This window comes from Mus pahari, chromosome 2, assembly GCF_900095145.1.
Source record: "Mus pahari chromosome 2, PAHARI_EIJ_v1.1, whole genome shotgun sequence".
NCBI classification, from domain to species: Eukaryota; Metazoa; Chordata; class Mammalia; order Rodentia; family Muridae; genus Mus; species Mus pahari.
Genome location: NC_034591.1, coordinates 79,385,560 through 79,408,595, shown reverse-complemented (window position 1 = coordinate 79,408,595; position 23,036 = coordinate 79,385,560). Strand labels below are relative to the sequence as shown.

Below are 23,036 nucleotides of genomic sequence, written 5' to 3'. Positions count from 1 at the left end.
CTCTCTCTCTCTCTCTCTCTCTCTCTCTCTCTCTCTCTCTCTCTCTCTCTCTCTCTCTCTGTATGTGTGTGTTTTAAGTATAATTTTAGCTGTGAGTCCAACTAACTCCAGGAACTGTAGTTATAGTGGAGCATCACCAAATGCGTGTGGCTCTCAGACTTTCTAAAATAGATGATGTGTTCTAAATTCAATCAGCCTTCATAACTGAAGTGCTTCACAGTTAGTCATCTTCCACAAAGGTCATCTTCATCAAATATTCCTTACCTTAATGTGTACTTAAAGGCCTTATTTTAAGTAATATATAAAATCATCTAAATAGAGAATAATCTAGAAGGAAACTATTCTACAAAGACTTTGGGGAGGGTTGAGAATGTAGCCAGCCAATTGCTGTATAAAAAACCCTTCAAACATGACATTAAAACAAAACCAAAAAATCTTTTCAATTTATTTGCATACTGTTTAGAAACAAATCAAGTATTTGGTAATTAAGCCAGAATAGCCTCTTATCATTGGCCTGGTAGACACCATGTTTACCATAAATGGATTTAGGCCTTACCTTTTTTTTTTTTCTATTTTTTCCAATTTTTATTAGGCCTTTACTTCATTTACATTTTAAATGCTATCCCCAAAGTTCCCTATACCCTCCCCCCCGCTCCCCTACCCACCTACTCCCCCTTCTTGGCCCTGGTGTTCCCCTGTATGGGGCATATAAAGTTTGCAAGATCAAGGGGCCTCTCTTCCGAATGATGGTTGACTAGACCATCTTCTGCTACATATGCAGCTAGAGACCTTACCTTTTATGACATCCAGTAGAGGCAGATTTCATGAATAACTCATGAGACTTTGGTAACTGCCTGTTGTAAGGAAAGTCAAACTGAAAGCTGTACCTTGACTTCAGCGGCATCATTGTAGGACTTGGTTGCTGGCCTTTAAATTCTTGATAAAAGAAACTCTCTGCAATATCAACTTTGACTGCATGAAATGTGCAGTCATAGCCATACTCCGAAGAGTATGGGATGCAGGGGAGAAAAGCAGAAGGAAGAAGAGAGATGAATACAGTCTCCCATCCCTGCACATGAGAGCTTAGGATGGAGCCTGTGGCAGTAGATCAGGACATCTGATAGCTGGAGGATGCTGTGGTTTATTTTTCTGCCTCCTCCTGGTTCTTTAAAGTAAAGTGATAATACCTGTCTTGTAGGTATTGCTGAAAGAAGCAATGTTATCTAGTCTCTATCTACAAAGCCTGAAGTGAGTGAATGTTAGTAAAAAAACATGTAAAATAGTATAGTATTAGTGTTAGGCCTCAAAGTAAGTTATCATCTATCAAAATTAAAACTGATATACAGATTATCTCTAAAAATTATATTTTGGTAAACATTGCTGATATGAATAATATGACAAAAAGGTTCCAGAAATGATGGTGGTGTTATCCCCTGGTTTCAGTTATGTGGAAGAATATGTAGTGCAGATTCTACCATACAATATCAAAAGTCAAAGGGCATAGGAAAATCTGTTACATCTTGCACTTTTGTTAAGATAAGTGTAAAGGAGAGAGACAAACTTAGCCACTGTGCTGGCTGATGTGAAGCACAACTGATATAAAGGTGTATCCGATGAAGTATTTCATTTTATAATGACTTTCCTTCCCTTCCTTCCTTCCTGTCTTTATTTTTCCTTCCTTCCTTCCTTCCTTCCTTCCTTCCTTCCTTCCTTCCTTCTTTCTTTCTTTCTTTCTTTCTTTCTTTCTTTCTTTCTTTCTTTCTTTCCTTTTATGTGTTGGGTCTATGTGTTTCTATGTGTATTGTGTACATGCTGTGTGTGCACATTTGTGTGTATCTGAGTGTGATACTGTGAATGATACAGGGGGGTGATGTCAGATGTCTTCCTCAGTGGCTCACAATCTTTCTCTTTGAGACAGGGTCTCATCACTGAACCTTGATCTCAACATTTCTGCTAGACTGGTTAGCCAGTGAGCTCCAGGGACCTGTCTGTCTCTGGTCTACTGTGCTTGGGTTACAGATGTTCACAGCCATGCTTGGCTGTTTTCATGGGTTCTGGGGCCTTCCTTTAAGGCCCACAGGCTTTCATAGCAACCACCTTACCCTACAAGTCATCCTCCAGCCCCTCAGGTGCTTTAGCCACCATCCCTGGTTTTATCACCTTATGTAGTCCTTGTCGGTTCCACCAGTTTATAGTCCACAGCAGTAGGGCCAGGTTAATGTGTGAGCAAATGCACATCTACTTGAAAAGAATTCCTAAGAAAGTGAGTTCACTGAAAGTGATTGCTATAGCATACTTGGAACTGGGCCAAGGCTTCTTTATTGCCTTGGCAACATTATTGGTGTCTTCATTGAGATGCAATAAAGAAATTTAATTATTAACCTCAGTAAGTAGGATTATACAATTTGACTGAAAAATAAGTAATTAAATATCAAAGAGTTTTATCAAGGCCTCAATCAGTAAAATAAAAACCAGAACTGTGTGATTTCCTATCAGTGGCTAAATTCAAGTATCAAGTCAATCATTCAAGTGAGAGAAGTCAGCAACCTCTGTTGATGGCACTGCCACCCTCTCATTACACAGTGTCTGAACATCAGAATGAATTTCTCTCCCCTGCAAAGGCCTTGCATCCAGGCTGTGAACAGTGGTTGTTCTCACCAGCGACAATCTGCAGTACATGTCTCCCAGTGACCACAGTAGATTACTGACTGCAATCCCTTCATTTCAGCAGAAAAAATAGATGCAGAAGGAGAATGGCTTTTGTTTTGTTTGTTTGTTGTGTTTTGTTTTAAGGCTACTAACTAAAACAGAGACCAGAATCAAGACCTGACTCTTGGGTCCCTACTCTTTCCATTGTTCCTGTGTTCTATTGATTTCACTGTCACAGCAGTTTCCAAGTCTGTTTACAACTACCACTTCTTACCCTCACTGTGTTGACCCACATTTCATTAGAACAGTTCTAACTTGTGTTCTAGCATTGGTCTTTGAGACAATGCTTGGCACTGCAACAGTACCATGCTTCCGAGTCATGTCACTGCACCTAAACCATTGCTCTGAACTCACTCCGTATAAAATGTACATCAGTGCAGTCTTTTGTTTGTTTTTTTACATTCATTGCTTTTTGGGGTCTACTTAAATTCAATTCCTAAATAGTCCCTTAAGGCAAGTGGTCATTTTTTTGAGATATTTGTTGAAAACTTATTTAAAATTATATCCACTAAAGCCTAAATTAATTTATGGCCTTATTTAAGAAACTAATTGTATAATAAATTTCTTTAGCTAGCTATATAGAGAGATGCTTTTTCTAAGAGCAAGTTTAATTATTTTCTAGTGTTATGGTAAGAAAGAGTTGAAACATGTAGACAGGACATCTGTTAGAGTTCCGCTGGGCATTGATTGACATCTAACTTACATTCAATCAGATGCAATAGAGTATATCAGTCACCTTGTACCCTACTCTGTTCAAGTATGAGGAAGTGCCTTCCATGCCTCTGCCTTGCTATACATTAGGGACTGCTCCATAGCATGCAACCTATAGCATGAAAGAGGTTCAAAGTTGTTTGCCAATTCCAGCTTACCAGGACGTATAATGTTGTCTGTGTTTCTTTGTGTTCGGCCTATCAGGATGGTGGTCATGTTCACTGTTTTCTTAAGTGTATTGGGTTTCTTCTGCAATTTTACTTGCTTTTGAGGCTTGACAATATTTGCCAGAGTATCAGATAACAATCGGTCAACATTCCAAGTTAAATTAGATAGGGCGGCTTGAGTTTTAATTTCAACTATGGATTCCACAAGTTCTGTCAGACTTTTCTGTGAACTCTGACTGCCTGGCAGAGAGCCTTTGGTCCACATGGGTACGGGTGCATTCTGTCCACAGGTACTTGTAGAAGCATTACGGCATGCCATTGAAAGCTCATGGACAGTTTTATTAAGCAAAGAGAAACTCACGGAAAGATGGATGGATTTTGCTTCCAGTGCCTTAAATCTGGTATTTAGTACCTTCAGCTGAAGATCAACATCTCTCTCATTTGATAGTATGCCACCTTTTTTAAATGAAATATAGTAAGGTATGAGTGTCTTGGTCACTTTAGATTCAATGCCTTGCAAACGAGTTTCAAACTCTTTGGCACTCTTTGTTACCGAGAGCATATTTTCTTCTAAATGACTCATGTTTTGCTGACATTTGTTCATCTGGGAAGTGGTTTCATTGAATAGTTGATAAATATTTTGAAAGTTTAACTGGTTTAGTTTCTTATCTTTAGGGATAGCTGTAAGCGCTTTAGCAATTTGCAAAATAAAATTATACTTCTCATTGTCATTGACCAAAGTCTGAATGGAATCATTCAAATGCTTGAATTCAGAAATAAATGTTAAAATATCGTCCATATTTTGGTTACACTCACAAACCTTGGAATTATATGTCATAGCACTTAAAGTTTCCTTTAACACATAGTTATCTTGAACAAAATCGATGGCATTGTTTATAACAGTCATTGTCTTATTTAGGCCATCTTCTGTTTCTAAGGCATGCTCACTGATGCGTCTCTCAAAGGCTTCACCATGGCTCTGCACTTCATTTCTCAGTAAGTTGTGTCTTTTTGTAAGTTCTTTGGTAAGGACGTTCAGTTGGTTGATGGCACCGATCAGGTTTTGTAGCTCTCTGCGTGTAACTGTGGCTTCCTTTGGCTCACGTATAACCTGTGGTTGAAGTGACGACCTCTGCTCCAGCAAAGGCTGGAGGATCTCCATGTCATATGTCAAATCATTCAGCTGCTCGCTCATTTTATCCACCTTGATGTCCATGGGAAAGATAACCTCAGAAAGTGTTTGATTTAATACATGCAGATTTTCCTCTGTGTCCTTGAGTTGAAATTTAAAGTCATTCCTACATTTAGATAACATTTCCTCACATTCTCCCCTGGCTGATTCTTTCTCCAGCTCCAAAAGGATGGTAAGGTTGCTGATCTTGCTCTCTTGGACATGCAAATCACTGAGCATCTGCAGCAGCATCAGACCTTGCTTGCTTGCTGTCTCCTGTAGCACAGATATATACTTAGTGACATTACTGTTGAGGGATTCCTCAGTGGCCACATTCTCTGTTCCTGATACTTGTAGAACTGATAACAGCTGCATGTGTGCTTCCTGCATTTTAGAGAGAGTTTCATTGAGCGATTGGTGGTACAGAACAATCTGTGAGTGCTCCTGTCTTAGTGCTCCTTCCAAATGAGCTTGCTTTGCTTCCAGTTCCTTGACAGGCTTCTCACAGGTCAAGGCCATTTCCTGCCTGATGTTCATGATGCTGTTCTTTAGATCTGTGATGTCCTTCCACGTGGGCTGATTTTCTTGCGTGAAAGCAGAGTCTTTCTGGGCTGTTGATGAAACCAAGGACTGGTTCACTTGTAGAACTGCCTGCCTGGTACTTTCCAAGTTCTCTGATAAACTTGATACAGTCTTGAAGATCTGGGCAGTCGTCTCCTGCATATCATCTTGAAAGACTTTAAATTGTTCTTTTACGATGTTCTTTAGCAGATTGTCACTACTCTTTGATTTTAGAGCTACAGAGTGTAAGATAATAAATAGTAAACATACATAAGTTTTAATCAGAAAGATGCATCTGTAAAGAGATTAAAGTTTTAAAGTCAAAACTAACTACATGTATTAATGGAAATAATCTCTCCCCATGTGCATTTATGACATTTGACAAAATTTACTAGAATTGTATGAGATAATCACATTCTTGACAGAAGTCTGACATAAAAGGTCAGTTACCACGAAGAACACATTAACAGTCTACACCAATGATTCTAAAGTCAAAAGTAAACTGCTATTCACTGCAGTGAGAGGCTGCTCTACAGAGACCTCAGGTCTAGTTGTGATAAAAATAGGAGAGGCTGGGCTTTTTGTCTGAGTAAATATCTGGTGTCAGTATATATATATGACTGTATTGTCAAGTGTCTTGTAGTTAGGTGCAAGGCTTATATTGTAGATTCACAAGTGTTCATAATTCATAGAGGAAAAACTTTAAAAAGTTGAAGGAAATATAGATATCCATAAGACTTCAAAATGGTTTACAATAACACGTGGTGAAATTAGTTGTTTTTGCAAAATGAGTGACACTCATATTACAAGAGGAATTTAAGATATGCTTATAACATGACATTAACTTTTAGCATAAAAAGAAAGGAAAAACTGCCAGTAATTAACACATGATAGTATTTCCAACACCTGAAAATATATCTGATCACACACTGAGATTGTGTGAAACAAGAAAGAAATAAAAAAAGAAAGAAAGAAAGAAAGAAAGAAAGAAAGAGAGGGAGAGAGAAAAAAAGAAAGAGAGAGGGGGGAAAAAGGAAGAAAGAAAGAATGAGAGGGAGAAAGAAAGAAAGAAAGAAGGAAAGAAAGAAAGGAAGGAAGAGGGAGAAAGGGAGAAAGTAAGAAGGGAAGAAAGAAAGAAAGAAAGAAAGAAAGAGAGGGAGAATGAATGAAAGGAAGAGAGAGAGAGAGAGAGAGAGAGAGAGAGAGAGAGAGAGAGAGAAAGGAAGGAAGAAGGAAGGAAAAGGGATTGAGAAAAGAAAGGAGATGGAGGTTAAGGAAAATGGCCTGAATTATTCCAAATGATATAAACAGAAAGCATATTTGAAAAGTTTAAAATAAAATAAAACCAAACCAAACCAAACCAACCAACCAACCAACCAAAAAATACTATCTTACACAGAAACAATAGAAAAATAAAATATATAATTATAAAGTCTAGCTACAAAGAATTATAAATAGAAGAATTATTCATTAAAATTTACCAAAAAATGTACAATGATCATATATGAGATTTGGACAACAAAGGATTTTTGAAAGAAACTTCTGCACAGTAGGCCATTACCACAAAAGTTATAGCTAGTAGGCAGCCAGTTCACAAAGTGGGTGAATGGGTTCCATGGTCTCACATCTTAGAAAGTATGTAGCAAGCATGAAGACTCACATATAAAGTATTATAAAAGAGAAATTATAGAAGAACAATTTTTCTTTCTTGAATGTTTTGATATTAATTATTCTGGTACAAAAAATTCTGTAAACCATATTCCCGGAAATGTATTTAAAAGATTATTGCTGCTAAGTATAGAAAAGCACAAAAGAATAAGAATATAAAAAACCATGAAATATCATTCACTAATCCATGGCAGCAAACCAGGAACAAAAGCTAAATTATAAAATTTTGAATAGCTACAATAAGAGAAATTATTCAGAAAAAATCCAGTTCTTTCTTTTTATCTGTTAACAAGGCACAAGTATTGGCTAGCATTTTGCCAGCCACATGTTTATTTAACAAGTATTTGTGAATATATTTCCATATCCCATGTAGATAGAAAAATGGCAACTTAAATTGTGAGGCAGTTGTAAGGCATTACTTTATAATACAAATGTCTCTATCATTTTCAGAAAAATTTAGTCATTCTTGTCAGTTGAAATTATTTTCAACTCTCACACCTTCCAAAACTTGATAATGTATAATAAAATGTATATACCAGTGAGGGTTAGTTTTTTGAATTTGTAATTTCACATTAGACACCCACAGTGCTTTCAAGATTGATAAGAAAAAACAAATTGTAAGCCTCATTGAATTAGCTAGGTGCAAAAGTTGCTGATAGATGTTTAATTTCAACTATCAAAAAGTGACATGATCTGGAGGTCAAAGTATGATTGACAGCCTAGGAACACCATGCATAGATAATATCACCATGGATCTTGTTGAAGGTGATGAGGACAAGATGAAAATATATTTGTCTCTTCAGCTACAATTCTTTAGGATATCTGGGAAAATTACAGAGGAAATCTTAATATCACAGCAGTGTTTGAAAAGACACCAAGCAGAGATCAACTTAAAAGTGTGTTTCCTGATAACATATTTTTTCCATCTGCATTTCTATGATTCATCAGTAAATAAACGTTTAGGTGTTTCTGAATTTCCAAATTCACGTCCCCATGCTTCATATTAATCCCTCTGTAGGGCAACTCTCTAAATTCCATGTGAGTTTGTTTTATGTAAGTTAAATATTATTCCACTTGTTGTTATTCATACTTAGTCCCTTAAAGGCTTTAAATTATAATTGTTGCATTCCTCTTTTGTGTGTTCCTGTGCAACACCAGGGTCACCCTTTCTAATAATAGACCAGTGGGCTCATCCTCACTATGGCTAAATATAAGTTATGCAGCAACTAGGTACAAAATACCCAACAAGTGAGTATTAAAAAATATATTCCAATGCACAATTTTAAATTATTTTGAAGTTACATGTTTTTCCATTACCTGATTACAAATACCTGTTCCTTTACTATCTCATCTAGAGCAAAGATCTCAAATGACAGGAGACAATGTCACTGAGGAATTTGTCTTGTTTTAAGTGAATGCTTTTTTTTTTTTTTTCGAGACAGGGTTTCTCTGTGTAGCCTTGGCTGTCCTGGAACTCACTTTGCAGACCAGGCTGGCCTCGAACTCAGAAATCCACCTGCCTCTGCCTCCCAAGTGCTGGGATCAAAGGCTTGCGCCACCACGCCCGGCTATTTTTATTTATATGAGTACATTGTAGCTCTCTTCAGACACACCAGAAGAGGGCATCAGATCCCATTACAGATGGTTGTAAACCACCATGTGGTTGCTGGGAATTGAACTCAGGACCTCTGGAAGAGCAGTCAGTGCTCTTACCTGCTGAGCCATCTCTCCAGCCCAAGTGAATGCATTTTTAAATCTCGTTTACTTTTACCTTTTAGAAAAGATTGAAATTGCCTGCTGCTGTCCTCTCCGACTTTCCCTTCTAGTGAGAGGTACGCATTCCTCATGTCATCTGCAGCCAGAGAAGCATTGTCAAGCTTCTTCTGCAGAAGCATCAGCTTCTTCTCCTGCTGGCTTAGCTGCTCTGCCAGTTTTTGAATCATGGCTGCATGTAGAAGAGAGAGTTGAGACCATTCAACATATTGACTTAAAACCTATCAAAAACTATGTTGTATAAAGAAAACTTAAGTAGACCATACATGTGCTGAAAGATTTAAAAATGCAAGTTACAGGTGAGTGGCCACATGAATGATGAAGCAACTTCAAAAATATTATAATATTATAATGTCTCTAATTTGTGTAATTTGACTTAAAAAAAAATCTTAGACCTGTCAACACATTCAGAGTAAATAAAAGTGTTGAGGGTTGGGAAGCCAAAGTAATGAGTTTGCGATTACCCAGCTAATGGTTCATTGCTACTTTTAAACCATGTCCCAGCACTAAATATGTGTCATTTTACATATTCCTCGATGAGAGGCAGATCCCAATTTAGAGCGAATCACTCCAGACAGCAACAGTATTCACTGTTCCTTTACACCTGCATTGTACTGATTCGGAGACTTGACAGCATTTTAAACATAGGAAATCTCAATATAAATTAAAGAATAATTTCTAGGTACATTACCCAAATTCACTTTTTAAGATTGATTCTTCGAGTTATCATCTAAAACAACGAATTTCATTATGGCATTTCCTGCACATTTATCACCATACTTCATTCATATTTAAGTTTTATTACCCTCCTCTTTGTCACCAGAATCCTTGAAGTTTTCCCTTGCTCCTCCCAAAGGAGCTCCCCTACCATCATCCATCATGCCTTCTGATATATATCTGATATATAAATATGTATATATGTATATACATGCATACATGACAATAGGAAAACTGTTCTGTTTCATATATATATATATATATATGATTCTTTCTATCACATGTACATACATATATATCTATATCTATCTATTTATATATCTCCTATATGTGAATATATGCAAATCTAGAATTCCCATATGATAGAAAACATGATGTTTGTTATTCTGAGCCTGGCTTATTGCTTTTAATATGATGACCTACTGCATATTTTTAAAAAAAGATCATTTTAAATCCCATTTCTCAATTGAAGGCCTTGCTTTGTTCACCAAAGTCTATGCAAACATATTCTTGAAGAGGTGCTATTGGCAGTATCCAACCTTGTTTTGGAGTTAAAGTTAAGCTGAAGATGGTGAAGTATTGTATTTGGACAGAACACTTGTCTCAGTCTGACTTTTGATCAGTACAAGATCTTGGCTATAAATAACTCTTTCCCCAAGTTACTTGTACTCCTTTGTGATCTATTAGCTCAGACAGCCTTCCCAGCTCCTTTAATGCAGTCAAGTTATTCCTTTGGTATCAAAACACTTCAATGATCTCACTGGAAAACAAAAGCTGAGTTTGTTTTCGGAACACTGTTCCTCTGGTTGTATGATTGAAGTTTTTCCACCTGGAACATGAAACCCAATGCAGTTTCTCCGAACAATTATCAGACAGAACAGAACTGAGAAGCATGTTAATCCACCATCACTGAAATGGTGTTGACAATCATAGGGTTGAAGGTGATAGTAATTACAGTCTACGACCTGGGTCACCACAGTCTTGCTTCTGCTGCTGGGCTCTTCCTTGGTCAACTGCCGTGTGACTTTCAGCCTGGTTACTGTGTGCTAGTTGCTGCTGTTCTTCCACTAGACAGAAGCAGAGAGAGTCAAGTGTTAGCATTGGAAGGGCCTCCTATATTCCTGTCCCAAGTGATAATGGGGCTGACACTCATTTCCCTGTGTACTGAGGCATGATGAAGAGCAGCCTTTTCTGCCCCATCTGTAGGACAGTGTAATACCATATGCACTCAGAAGTTAAAGCTCTAATTCAGTCTCCAGGAAGAAAATATTCAAAATTCATGTGGATCAAAAATGAGTTTGTAGCCTTTGCAGATACAGCCTGTGGTTCTGAGTGGACTTTACTATCCATTATGGTAAAAGTGACAGCAGCCTTGTGAGTGGACTGATTTTTCAATAATGTATTTCCCAACTGCTGACTGACAGGAGGAGGGAAAGCTGAATATGCCCTCCCAATCCCTAATCAGGGAGCTAATTAACAGTGCCGTTTAAATGAGTTGTCCCAAGATTTAAAAATAACACATGGTTTCTGATAAACTAATGGTTAAATTAAACAATTACAGGTATATCTCTAAAGCAATCAACCCGTAAAGACAGCGACATTCCATAAAAACAGAAATCCTTATCTCTATATTTAAGAAGCCCTATTTTTCTTTTACAAATCAAATATTGTAAATGTTTATATAATATTTCTCTGAAAAGCAATTTTTGAGGGACTCATTTAAAATATTGAGCATCTGAAATAATACATCTTTAATTTATAGGCTTTGAATGGACACATTTATTTAATGATGCCTGTACTCAGACATGTGCAAATACCCATTTTCTGTCTAGCTGGATTTCTCTCTCTATGAAATTCTGTGACAATGAAACTGTACTTGTGGTGCATGTTAATGACCCCCCTCCAGATGCCCATGGCTACGCTGACAATCCTTAAGTTTCCCTATTCCCTAAAACGTGTCCTCGGTTGGTCATTAATTTGGCTTTGTCTCCATTGTTACACTGAATTGTGCAGTGCTATTCTTCAAGGGCTTGGGCTAAATAAATGAATTTCCGCTTTGTGCAGTTTGTTTCCATGCCTCCTCCACCATAACTGATGGATTATTTAGTGGAAGAAAGTGATGTAGAGCTTAGAGAGAAATACAGCGATTTGGGAATTAGAGTAAGGAGGGAAAAGATTAATCTACTGTTACGCCCCAGCAATAAGGGGTTCATATGGTCTAAATTCAAATTGGTTTATGCAAAAGTATCTGAAATAACCGCATAACTCTCCTGCCATGGCTCTTCTGTGTATGAGATAATAAAGCATTTTTCTGACCATTTCCACCTCTATCCACGCAAGTGAATAGTTAATGAGTAAAATAATCATTCACAAATTTTAAGTCTCTGCAGTAACCATGAAAACAGTCCCTGGGAAATTTTGAGCCTGCAGCTTCAGAACACCATCCCGATTTAAAGAACTCTGTGATTGGGACACCAATCTCTCTTTGACCGAACTCGTCACATGATTCTAATGCAGGCTAAAGCTTGAGAACCACAGGAGGAGCTACATTCTCGGTTAGTACACCTTACCACGCCCCCGTTTCTCTGAGCAGTGAGGATGAAGACCATGAACTGTAAATACTGATAGCAGGACTAACTAGTGGGGTAACCATGGCCTTTCCTTTTCCTTACTGCTTAATTTCTGCAGCTAGACCATAGGGAGTGAGGCAGTGTATTCGGAGACAAAGCATGGCCAAAGTGTTCAGGGCTGTGCCAGCTCCAGTGTGACACAGGGTAATTGCCGTGCTAAGTCTCTCATCCTCAGCATTTTATACATACCATGCATCCTTTCCATAAGAGTACTTACTGTTTGTTTGTTTCTTTAATTAGATTATAGATAGAAACCAGAAGTCCCAACTGATTTGGAAACATTAAAGTATTTCTGCTTTTCCACTCCCCTAAGGACCCTGGTTCGTTGGACTATTGGGCAACTGGGCTCATGTGTATTTTAAAAATGTTAAGTGTTTAGGTGATTTTGATTCATGGTTCTGGTTATGATAATTTAGAAACGAATTGAAAATTTTTCTAAATCAAATAAAATGTATTGATAAAAGGCAGAAAAATTCTATTCTCACGGTAAAGCTGAAATATAAAAGTCAGTCGTTACAAATTTTTAAATACGATCTCAGTTACAACCAGAACATGTTTTAAAGGTATGATTTATTATGAGTTTAAGGAGTGAAAATCTTGTGTCCATCATTCCATCAAGATGTGGGCCATTATAGAAAGTGGCTGAGCAAATGGGTTGCAGAACATGAAAGAGGCTTTTGTGGTCTTCCTGTCAGTCATATCTAGTGTGACTCTGAGCTACTCATTCTGAGCTCATCATTCCTCAGAAGAAAGCTCTCTTCCACTATAAAGCCAGGCTGCCAGGCTTTATGCCTGCCTAGCTGTTCTCGTGCTCTGCACTCCAGGTTCTAGTCAGAATAAACCAATGTGGTTTATCAATTGTCTAATATTGAAATACGAACCACATCTTTCAACAAGTATATAGTAATACTGTACGGTAAGGAAGAATTCATCATAAAACTGTGATAATATTTCAAGTTAATTGTTTATATGTGATAAAGGATAAAGGATATATTCTTCAGCATACATGATGAATGAAATCCCTATTTCAGGACCACCTGAAAATTATTTCCTATGTCACATGATATAAAAATAATTCTAAAATAGGAATATCATAGCAAATCAATTCCATGATACTACTACTCTTTGTGGAATAAATATACAATGAAATAGAAAAAAAAACAATGTTTAGGAAACTAAAGGTCAATTAATTAAAAATGTTTAAATATTATTTCTGAAATAAAAATTTTTATACATTGCTTTTTGGATGTTAACTAAAATGTAAAAGGCATTAATTTGACTGAATTTAATAGTTTTATCTCAGGAAACAGGAAGGAAAGAATCTTTAATAATTACTAACAATATAGTCATATATATGAGCAATCAAGAAAAATATTTTCTATGAATTGTGCTTGTGAAAAATCTGCCAAATTGTGTACAGCTGTAGTTACAATGCTTGAGAGGATGAGGCAGGAGGATTGCTAAGGGTTACATGCCTGTCTGGGCTAAAGAGAAACTATGTTGCTACCAAAAAGCAAACTAAAACCAACCAACCAACCAACCAACCAACCAACCAACCAACCAACCAACCAACTAACTAACCAACCAAAGAAACAAACAAAAAAACCCACCAGCGTTGGGAAAACAAATAAAAAATAATAAACTGCATTTTCCAGACAAATAGAGCAACAGAACAAGAGTAAGAAAATCAGTCTGGAAACCTGGACACAGCTTCAGATACAATCCTGCTGCCATCAGTCACCATATTCAGACATATCAGATGGAGACAGAATGAATACAGTGTCAGCAAGCAGCTGAGCATGGTGTGCAGGGCTTCAAATATGAACAGCACATCTCCTATTATGTAGCAAATACATGACAGTCTAAATACAGAAGAGGGGCAGAAAAGCAGAGAGAGCTAATGCTATAGATTCAAACACAAAACACTTCTAGAGTGTTTGGGCTTCAGTAGTAACCATTGGAACCAAGGTTAAGGGGGCATTTTATAAATGATTTTCATTGTGCAAAATGAATACATCTATATTTGAAACAGATGCTATTTGAAACACATTTGAAATGTTTACACATATATTGTTTGAGACAAAATATATTGTGACCAGTTTGTTTAGAAAATAAGTAGATCTTTTGTAAGAAATTAAATGCATGTGATGAAACTATAAAATTAACAATGTTTCTCTCTTGATGTTGCCCCAACTCGAACCAAATGGTGCTTACACAGCTCTAAGAAGTAGCTACATTTGTACTTGCTCTAGGAATTTCCATGATTTAGCTATCAAAGAAGGGGGCAACATTTAAAAACACACAGCTTTTATAGATTGCAAAACAAGAATGTTATCACATTTCTTTCAGTATAGCCCAGCAGAGCAGGACATTGAGAACATTGGTATTAATAGACATTACAAATGTACGCAGACCTTGTGTCACCAAAAAGCTCTGGATCTGAGTGGGGTCTCTTCAGAGAAAGTCATAGCAGTTTCTTATGTTTAATCATTTCTCTGAATGGGACATTTTCCTGGTGCCATCCATGGCCAAAGAAAAAGCATGCAGCAACCTGGAGGCATGCAAAAGTCATTAGGGATTATTAGCGTGTGATTGGCTTATGTTTATGAATCCTGTGACTTGACATGTGGTTCCATATTTATTGTGGCTAATAAATGTGCTAATTTAAGAAAATAAGTAATTCATTTTTACTATAGTTTATATATTAATATTCCTACAATAGTGGGGAAATGGTTGAACACTACCATTGTCCCTCCCCATGCCTCTTCTGCTCACAGTCTCAATATACTTTGCTAAAGCTTTTGTTTAGACAGTTAAGCTGTGTTTTAAACACTTACTTCATGATAACAAAATCAAACCTGCTTAATTTATTCCTTATAAGGCATGGCATGCCATATACTTTAATAAAGAGGTCATAACATTACATTGCACTTAGCATCTTGCTAGGACTAGAAAGCTGGGAATCTTACTTCTGATACAGACACACATAAGTGATACATGCACGCTTCCTTGCATATGTCTGTCTGTCTCTGCCTGAGGATCAGAATATAAAGCTCTCAGCTACTTCTCCAGCAACAGCATGTGTGCCATCCTTTTCCCCAGTAAGTTGATGATAGACTAACCTCTGAAGCTATAAGCAAGCCCCCAATGAAAGAGTTGCCTTGGTGTGGTGTTTCTTCACAGCAATAGAACATTTTGGTGAAATTTTAAAAAGTCTGATCTGAACAAAAAATGCAATAGAGTGATGCATTTCAAATGTTCTTTTGTATGTATGTGTCCATATGAACTAGGTGAGTAAATTATACTCCAAACTGAACACCACATGAAGATCATAGGAGCTGGTTGTTACATGAATATCTCTGCTCTGGAATTTGTTCCCTGCCAAGGTTGTTCAAAACTTGAAATGCGTGTTTTACAAATTCAAGAGTTCATGTTATCTTTTCCTGGCTGTGTTTGTCAACTCAAGTTCAATACTTCCATTCATATCACTTTATAGTCTAGAATTTTGACCAGCAGCTGCAGAGAGCTGATAGCATCTCTGACAGACAGTCTGTTACTCTCCTGTGATGAGGAGTCAGGTTGATCAATGTTCTTTTTTTTTTTTTTTTTTTTCATTTAGAAATCGTTCTGTTTCCCCAGATGTATTCTCTTCCACAAGGACTGCTGAGGGTTTCCCAGTAATCTGTCTTACCTTTCACATAAACACAGACTGCTTAGTTTCATGAGTGTAGATGTCTAGATCTCTTTCCCTTGTCCTTTTTACATGACAGATGCAGCTACAGGAAGAATTAACTTAAGCCAGTAAACTATAAAGACAGTGTATACTTATGTTTAAAAGGCAACCTAGGACTTTAATTATGCTCCTTTGATCTTACCTTTCTCTCTGCGATGCAAACTCTGACATGAGTGGTCAAGAATGCAGAGGCAAGGTCAGCAGGTGTCCAGAGCAACAGCTTTCTTATTAGGTATTTTTCCTCTTTAATTAAACAGGTTTTATTTGCATTTTTCTTATGCCTTTTGAGCCATATGGAGGAAGTCATTAGTGGTAACTCATAACAAGGATGCTCCCTCTTTCCTGCTTATTCCTTGACAAGACAGACTTCTAGCTTGTGTAGCATCAGATAAAAAAGCAGGGTGTTTGCTCAGTGTGATCATGAAGATGTACTAGGGAAGCTGAAATAGGCAGTGTGGCATTCAAAGACTCTGAGAGTACATGCCCTTTAGCCAAAAAACTGCAAAATGCTATGGAGCAAGATGCTCATTGGGCAATACTGAAAAGAACCAGTTTTGTGAAAATATAGGAAACACAAAATTTTTCTCTTTTATAGAGGATAAACTTCAGCATGATGAATTTAGAATTCATTTTAAAATAATTTCACCTTAGAAATTACATATTTAAAATATAAGTTCAAGTAGTTCTTTTATAACTGGTCAAACATTCTCACATTTGAAAAATAAAATACTTATTATATATTTATAATGTACAATAAGAGGCTAGCTGATTCCATATCTGCACATACTTTTTCAGTATTCATAATATCTGGGATAGAAATTTTTAACTGTAACTTCATAGATTTTTTTTTCCGTTTCCAGAAAACCTGTGAAGGCTCTTATATTTAACAGACTTGCCAAAGGACCCTCTCTAACCCAACACCAACTGAACATAAATTACTTACTTTTGTTATATAATAGCAAATCCGAATTTCCTTCTCACAAATCAGAATATTTTAGAGACATCTACTGGAGAAGTATGTAATTGCAAATTTTATCTCATAGGCTTAAGCAATAAGTAACTACAGACATTTAAAAAAATGTCTCTAATATGACTTATGCAAAATAAAACATTCTTCCTAAAGCAAAAGATTTGTGACCATGACCAGAAGCCATACCCAAGTGAAAATTAATGCTTTGATGTTGGATCTATTCTTTCTCCCCCCACCCTGTCTGTCTCTGTCCTTCTCTGTGTCTTTTTTCTTTCTTCAAAACTTCCAGTCACATAACAAAAAAACAAACAAGCAAAAAAAAAAAAAAAACCAAGCAAAAAAACAAAACAACAAAAAAAACCCACCACCACAACAAAATCAACCAACAAACAAAAACCCCAACCCCCCCCAAAACAGCACCACCACCACCACCACAAGAATTCCTTTTGATATTATACTATTTAGTAGGTAAGCCGCAGCTAGAACCTGAGTGTTCTGATTATTTGTGCTCAAGTACATGCATAGCACATGAGCACATGAGAATAGGAATCAGAAAGAAACACCCCAGAAAATTGATGAGCAGCATCTCTTGTTAACACTCAAGGATGGATTTCAGAAACAAGAGGCAGAAGAGCTGGAAAGAGGCAAATACTCCTGGGGAAGGACAAGGAGGACAGCCCAGCTGCCAATAGACTTCTGATATTCATCCTATGTTCTCTTTATCATAACATTTTTTCTGCATTCAAGTTCTAATGAAATTATCATATTTATATTATGAGATTAATTTTGTATCTAGAGATAAAACTAATTTGGGAAGCAGAGATTTATGAAGTGTGTGTGGTACTTTACAAATTTTCTATAAACAAATAATGCTGTGATACTTTGAGTGACAAGCCCTGAAATGATTGCTAGTTTAATTACACAATCAGGTGTCTATCTAACCTCTAGATGACCTAGAAGAGGTTTAAAGTGTGGGTCAGTCAGATTGACCATTCTTGACCTGTTTGAGGCAGCCTGTCACATGATACATCAAAGGCAGCACTGTCAAACACTCTATTCTAATGGGACAAGATGATCCACTGTGTAAGAATGAAAGGCTGGTGAAACATTCATTAAGTGAAATGGGCAAGGAAACAGTTTGAGGTGTTATGAGGTAGGTATCAGAATGGGAAAGTGTGAAGGGAAAAATAAATCAGGAAGCAATTAGCGGAACAATGGTTCAGGGGCAGCATGTGGCAGTGACTCTTGATGCTGCCGGTATCGATTGCACTGATAAAAAAAAATTCAGGTTCTTGGTGAACTATATAAAAGTAAGAGACAAATGGCTATGGTTTTGTCTGAGCAACATGACATTGTTTCAGAATCAAATCTTCATTAGAATTGACTGTATGACAATTTGAAATAATCGGGCAACCCTGCTATCCTGGCCTTATTTTCACATATATTTCTCTGGGAAATGTGCCTTCTCATAACAGCATAATCAGCAGACACTGGCATTCAGTGGAGCTTTAATTTGGTGACTACAACAGGGGATCATCATTGAAGCTCTTTTGACACTTTGTTTTCTAAAATGTATTGGAATTGCAAACTGAAAATCTAATATTACAGTCATCCATACGTTGCCTAGGAAGAATTTAAGATAGGATTAACTAGAGAATATAAATAATTTACATTTAAACACTTGGTTATCCCCATAAGAAGGGAATGTCAGTACACAGCAAATATTCAAATTATCACTTTGTTTCATTTCTTGGGTTTATTTATTTATTTATTTTTTGTTTTTGTTTTTAATATTTACTACCCTGGAATTCTGTGGCTTCTTTTCCACCCACATGTATGCAGTCTGCAATAATGATTAAGAATCGATTAGCAAGTACATGAGGCTGAATGTGGGGCATGCACAGCTCTCAGCAGTTGAGCGTGCGACATGCTTTGACACATTGCTTTTCTCCCTGCCACCTGCAGTCAGCCATTCTGTGCAATGGCGTGTGTAATGGCTGCCTACATTTCTGAAAAGACACTTTGCAAACCAGTATTTCAATCTTTAAGAAATAATCATAGGATAAATTGTATCAAAGTATCTTTTACATAAGAAGAAAAAAGAAGACCTTAAACATAATTCTTACTACTATTGTCAGGATTTTTGAATAATATAAAAAAGTAGGTAAGGAACACTTAAAAAGTAGGCACTGTAACACTTGAATATGTTTTCACACTTCATGAAAATGAGTTCTTTGAAAGCAATACCATATTTGGATCTTTTTCAAGTATTTTATATCACCTCATTTCCAATTTTTTAGTATGGCTTATGTTTTCTGTAAAAGGTAAAGTACTCACGCTACCATCTGAAAATGTGTTGGATTTTTACATTGTCTGTGAAATTTAAACCAGACCCAGAGACAACAGTAGTGTGGCAAATTTGCCCACAGATCTTCACTGAATGGGCTGGCCATCCATGAATAATATCCCTGACTGAATTGCATGATTCTTAGAGCTCCCTTATATGATTTTCTGTTTCTTAATGTGACTCATAATCGTTTCTCCACAGCTACATTAATTTTTAATCACTACCTCCTACACTATTGATGGAATTCCCCAGCACTGCTAATGCCCTTTCTTGTAATATTCATTCACTTAAAATATGAATGCAGATGCCACATCTTATTTTTCAAAGAAAACCTGTTTAAAGCCAAAGCAAAATAATAGTCACAGAGATGTTAGGTCACAGCAGGTTACTGTGTGTTTGATCAGCCTTCCACTAGAAAACTCTTAAAGACTCAGCTTTAAAAAAAAAAAAAAAAGGCCCCTTTCATTCACAGCCACATTACATTAAGCAGTTGAGCTAGAATAAAATCAGAGGCTTGCATAATTATTTTATATGGGTTACTTCTAGGCATATTGATTTAAAATATAAAATTAGAATTTGCAATAATCTCTAGGAAAGTGTGTATTTGTTAAAATAAATAATACAGAGAGATCTTCTTCCTCAGTTCCTAAAACCAACATGAAGAACAAGGAAGGGGCAGGTAATCAACTGTGGGTGAATGATACTCAGAAAGCTCTAAAAGAGCAATAGGCCTAAAGCCTGGCTTCTCACTAATTTTCTCAGTTCAAAACAGTTCATTTCTCAGAATTGGTTATTATGATGTTATTATTGGCATGTACCTTTGAGCTGACAGTTTGGCCCCATGTATCCAGGACAGCATCTCCATTCTAATGAGGTGACAATCTTATGCTGCATTCTATAGACAGCATTGGATGTCTTCTGAGGTCTAGAGAAGAAAGCAATTGATACAAAATTATTTGCTTCCTATTGAATAGAATTAGTACTTATAAATAAAGTACTTAGAATAATTCCAAAAATTCAGTAACCATTTAGTCTTGGTACTAATATAAACCATAAATCTATCATCATTATTATATTCAAAATAGCTAAAAGGATTTTTTGAATATGCAATGGAAGCATGAGTGGTTTCACTACTGGTATTTTAAATTAGGATCTGTCATTACATTTCTAAAGATATGATAGTTTTTTCATGCATAATGTTTTCTAGCTAGATCAAGGTTAGAACTTACTTTAATTCTAGCTTTAAAGCACGATATTTGAATATTTTTATCTATTTCCATTCTTATTACTTCCAAAATGATTATAGTTAGAAAGATCTTTGTTTGCAGAAGATAAATCAACTACTATAAAATAAGTTACATTGGTGTAAATTGAAATTAGAATAACTGCTGATACTTCAAACTTTACGCTTTAGTTTTCCAAGATTCAAAGCTATACTAATCTACCTTTTCTCTCCTATAACATTTGAGAGAGAAAGGGTGAGAGGGAGAGGAAGAGAGGGAGAAAGAGAGAAAAAGAGAGAGCGGGCACTTTGAATGTGAGAAAATATTATTGATAAAATGAAATCACAGAATAAAAATGAATAAATTAAACATTTGAATAAAACAATGGATATAATTCATAAATAGAACTCAATTATAGGCTTTGTATGTATGTGAATTTAAGATATAAGAATAACATATTCTTATCCCCAACACTCCACTGTACAGGTGGTATTTACCAAATAGCTGTATGATACAGGTAGACATAACCAAACTTAATCACCACATTACTTCTATAATAAAGATAGTATTAGTGTGGTCTATTGAGGAACACAAATAATAGATAAAATAAGTTGTTCAAATATCCATATCTAAAACTGCTGGAACTAGACTTTTAAGCTGGCTTATAGATGTGAGGGATATGCTCCTGAAATTTGTCACAGCCAACTCTTGTGACCTGTTCAAGAGTTGTGTGGGAAGGAACTGCATTGCTCAGTTTTTAATTTCTGCTGTAGCATGACAGATATGTCAGCATGTTGGAGGTTGTTCCTCAATAGCAGAATAAGTTTCAAGATTCTTTACAGCCCTAAATCTATGCTAAGTCAGTCACTTACATCCACTTCAGTAAGTCATACCCAATAAATAATTCTGTTGGAGGAAACTCTAGCTGAACTGCTAAAGTGAAGTAAGAGAGGAAGGTAGAGTTTATTCAGTTTGTGGGGTTGACTCTAGAACTTAGAACTTGACTGAGTCATGCTTGAGGGACAGTACTCCTGCTCTAGCAAACTGAGTGTCTGCTGCATGTAATGTTGATATAACAAAGGAAAAAACAGAGAACTACTATATAAATGCTGAAATTGTGAATCAATGGGAAGACCCACTGCGATGGACACAGTAGACCAGAAAGGAACAAACTGCGCTTAGAAAAGAGTAATGAACAGGAGAGGAACTCACGGTGAACCCAGAAGAACAATACTATAAGTGTTACTGTGGTAATATTTTTATTACCAAAGGTTTAACAAAATATTCTTTGTGCCTTCCTTGGCAAGAAAATTGTCACAAAGGGAAAACAATCGAAAGCTACAGTTTAGCTCTCACTAATCCCTAAGATGCACTCAGTTCTTTGGACTGTGAATCTCAGTCCTCCAGAGACTCAGAAACACCTGGATTTTATGTCTCCTTACTGTGCATTGTTCCGGATTGCTGATGCGTCAGACTCTTTCCCTGAGTTATTTGTATGATAATTTGTATATCATCAGTTTCAGAGCTTGAGTAGCAGTGCTAGTTTTTATTGCAGGCTCTTTATGAACATCTCTAGTCAGGCTACAGTCACTATATGGATTCAGAGAATTTATTAAGAGCTCAGCCTTGCACTTTATGAAAATTGTATATGTATATATAATGTATATATAAAATAATATATAGTGTGTTCATATATGTAATGAATAACATACTCACTAAGATAGGGCTGCTTTCTCATGCACAATCACAGGTAATGGCCTTCTATATTTTAAATACAAGCCAAGTTCTATATGGACTTTTTATTACCTTGAGCAAAAAGTTATTACTAAATATTTTAAATTATCTATGTATTTCATGAGAATCTAAGCTCAGGGTTGTTGTCTGTGTTACTGTTCTAAGAGTGACTACGGAATGGAAGGTTCAGTAACAGAAGAGCAACACGCCCTAAATACGAGGCTACTAGGCTTCAAACTAAGTATATGAATGTATTAACTCACGTGATTCTCAAAGCAAATATATACAACACAAATCTTATTATTATTAGTAACCACATCTTAATTTACTAAAGGTCATATATCTAATCTGTGCAGTGTCCAGGATTACTATTTGTATGTATTTCCAGTTTACATGCACAGTGTATATTTTTAGAAAAGAATGTATACCTTCTGGAACAGAGTCCACTGCTGTACCAGCCACAAGAACCTCTCCCACTTGGTACATGAGAGCCAGTGTCCAGTATCACTGTCGGGGATAACTTGGTATGTACATGAGCACACCAGTTCCTGAGGGAGCAATCATTATTGATAGAAAAAAACCTCATTGTTAGTACTATTTTTGTCAAAATCATTTTCTTAGACTTTTACTACTTTGATATATCAGTAAGATGCTTTGAAAAATGTTTATTGACCAATATTTGATATCTATACAGAAAAGAAAATGCATATTCATTGCTGTACCCAAAGAGACTTTAAGAAATACATGATGAAAATAATCAGAACTATCAGGGACCCTGATATTGTGGCCTCTTGTGAGGCTACGCCAGTGCCTGGTAAACACCAAAATGGATGATCACAGCCAGCTACTGGATGGAACACAGGGTCCCCAATGCAGGAACTAGAGAAAGTACCCAAGTACCTGAAGGGGGCTGCAACCCTGT

The 23,036-nt window shown here is 36.5% G+C and overlaps 1 protein-coding gene across 2 annotated transcripts in view; it reads right to left on the bottom strand.

Annotated features, from left to right (window-relative positions):
• Mmrn1 (multimerin 1) overlaps nucleotides 1-23,036 on the bottom strand; it is a 42,455-nt gene that overhangs the window by 8,351 nt on the left and 11,068 nt on the right. For both annotated transcript variants that reach the window (XM_021190476.1, XM_029535676.1), the window contains 5 exons: nucleotides 22,543-22,662; nucleotides 19,976-20,082; nucleotides 10,443-10,544; nucleotides 8,759-8,932; nucleotides 3,579-5,555 (listed from right to left, as the gene is read on the bottom strand). In XM_021190476.1, coding sequence (XP_021046135.1) covers nucleotides 3,579-5,555; nucleotides 8,759-8,932; nucleotides 10,443-10,544; nucleotides 19,976-20,082; nucleotides 22,543-22,662 — 2,480 coding nt within the window. The remainder of the gene's footprint in view (nucleotides 1-3,578; nucleotides 5,556-8,758; nucleotides 8,933-10,442; nucleotides 10,545-19,975; nucleotides 20,083-22,542; nucleotides 22,663-23,036) is intronic.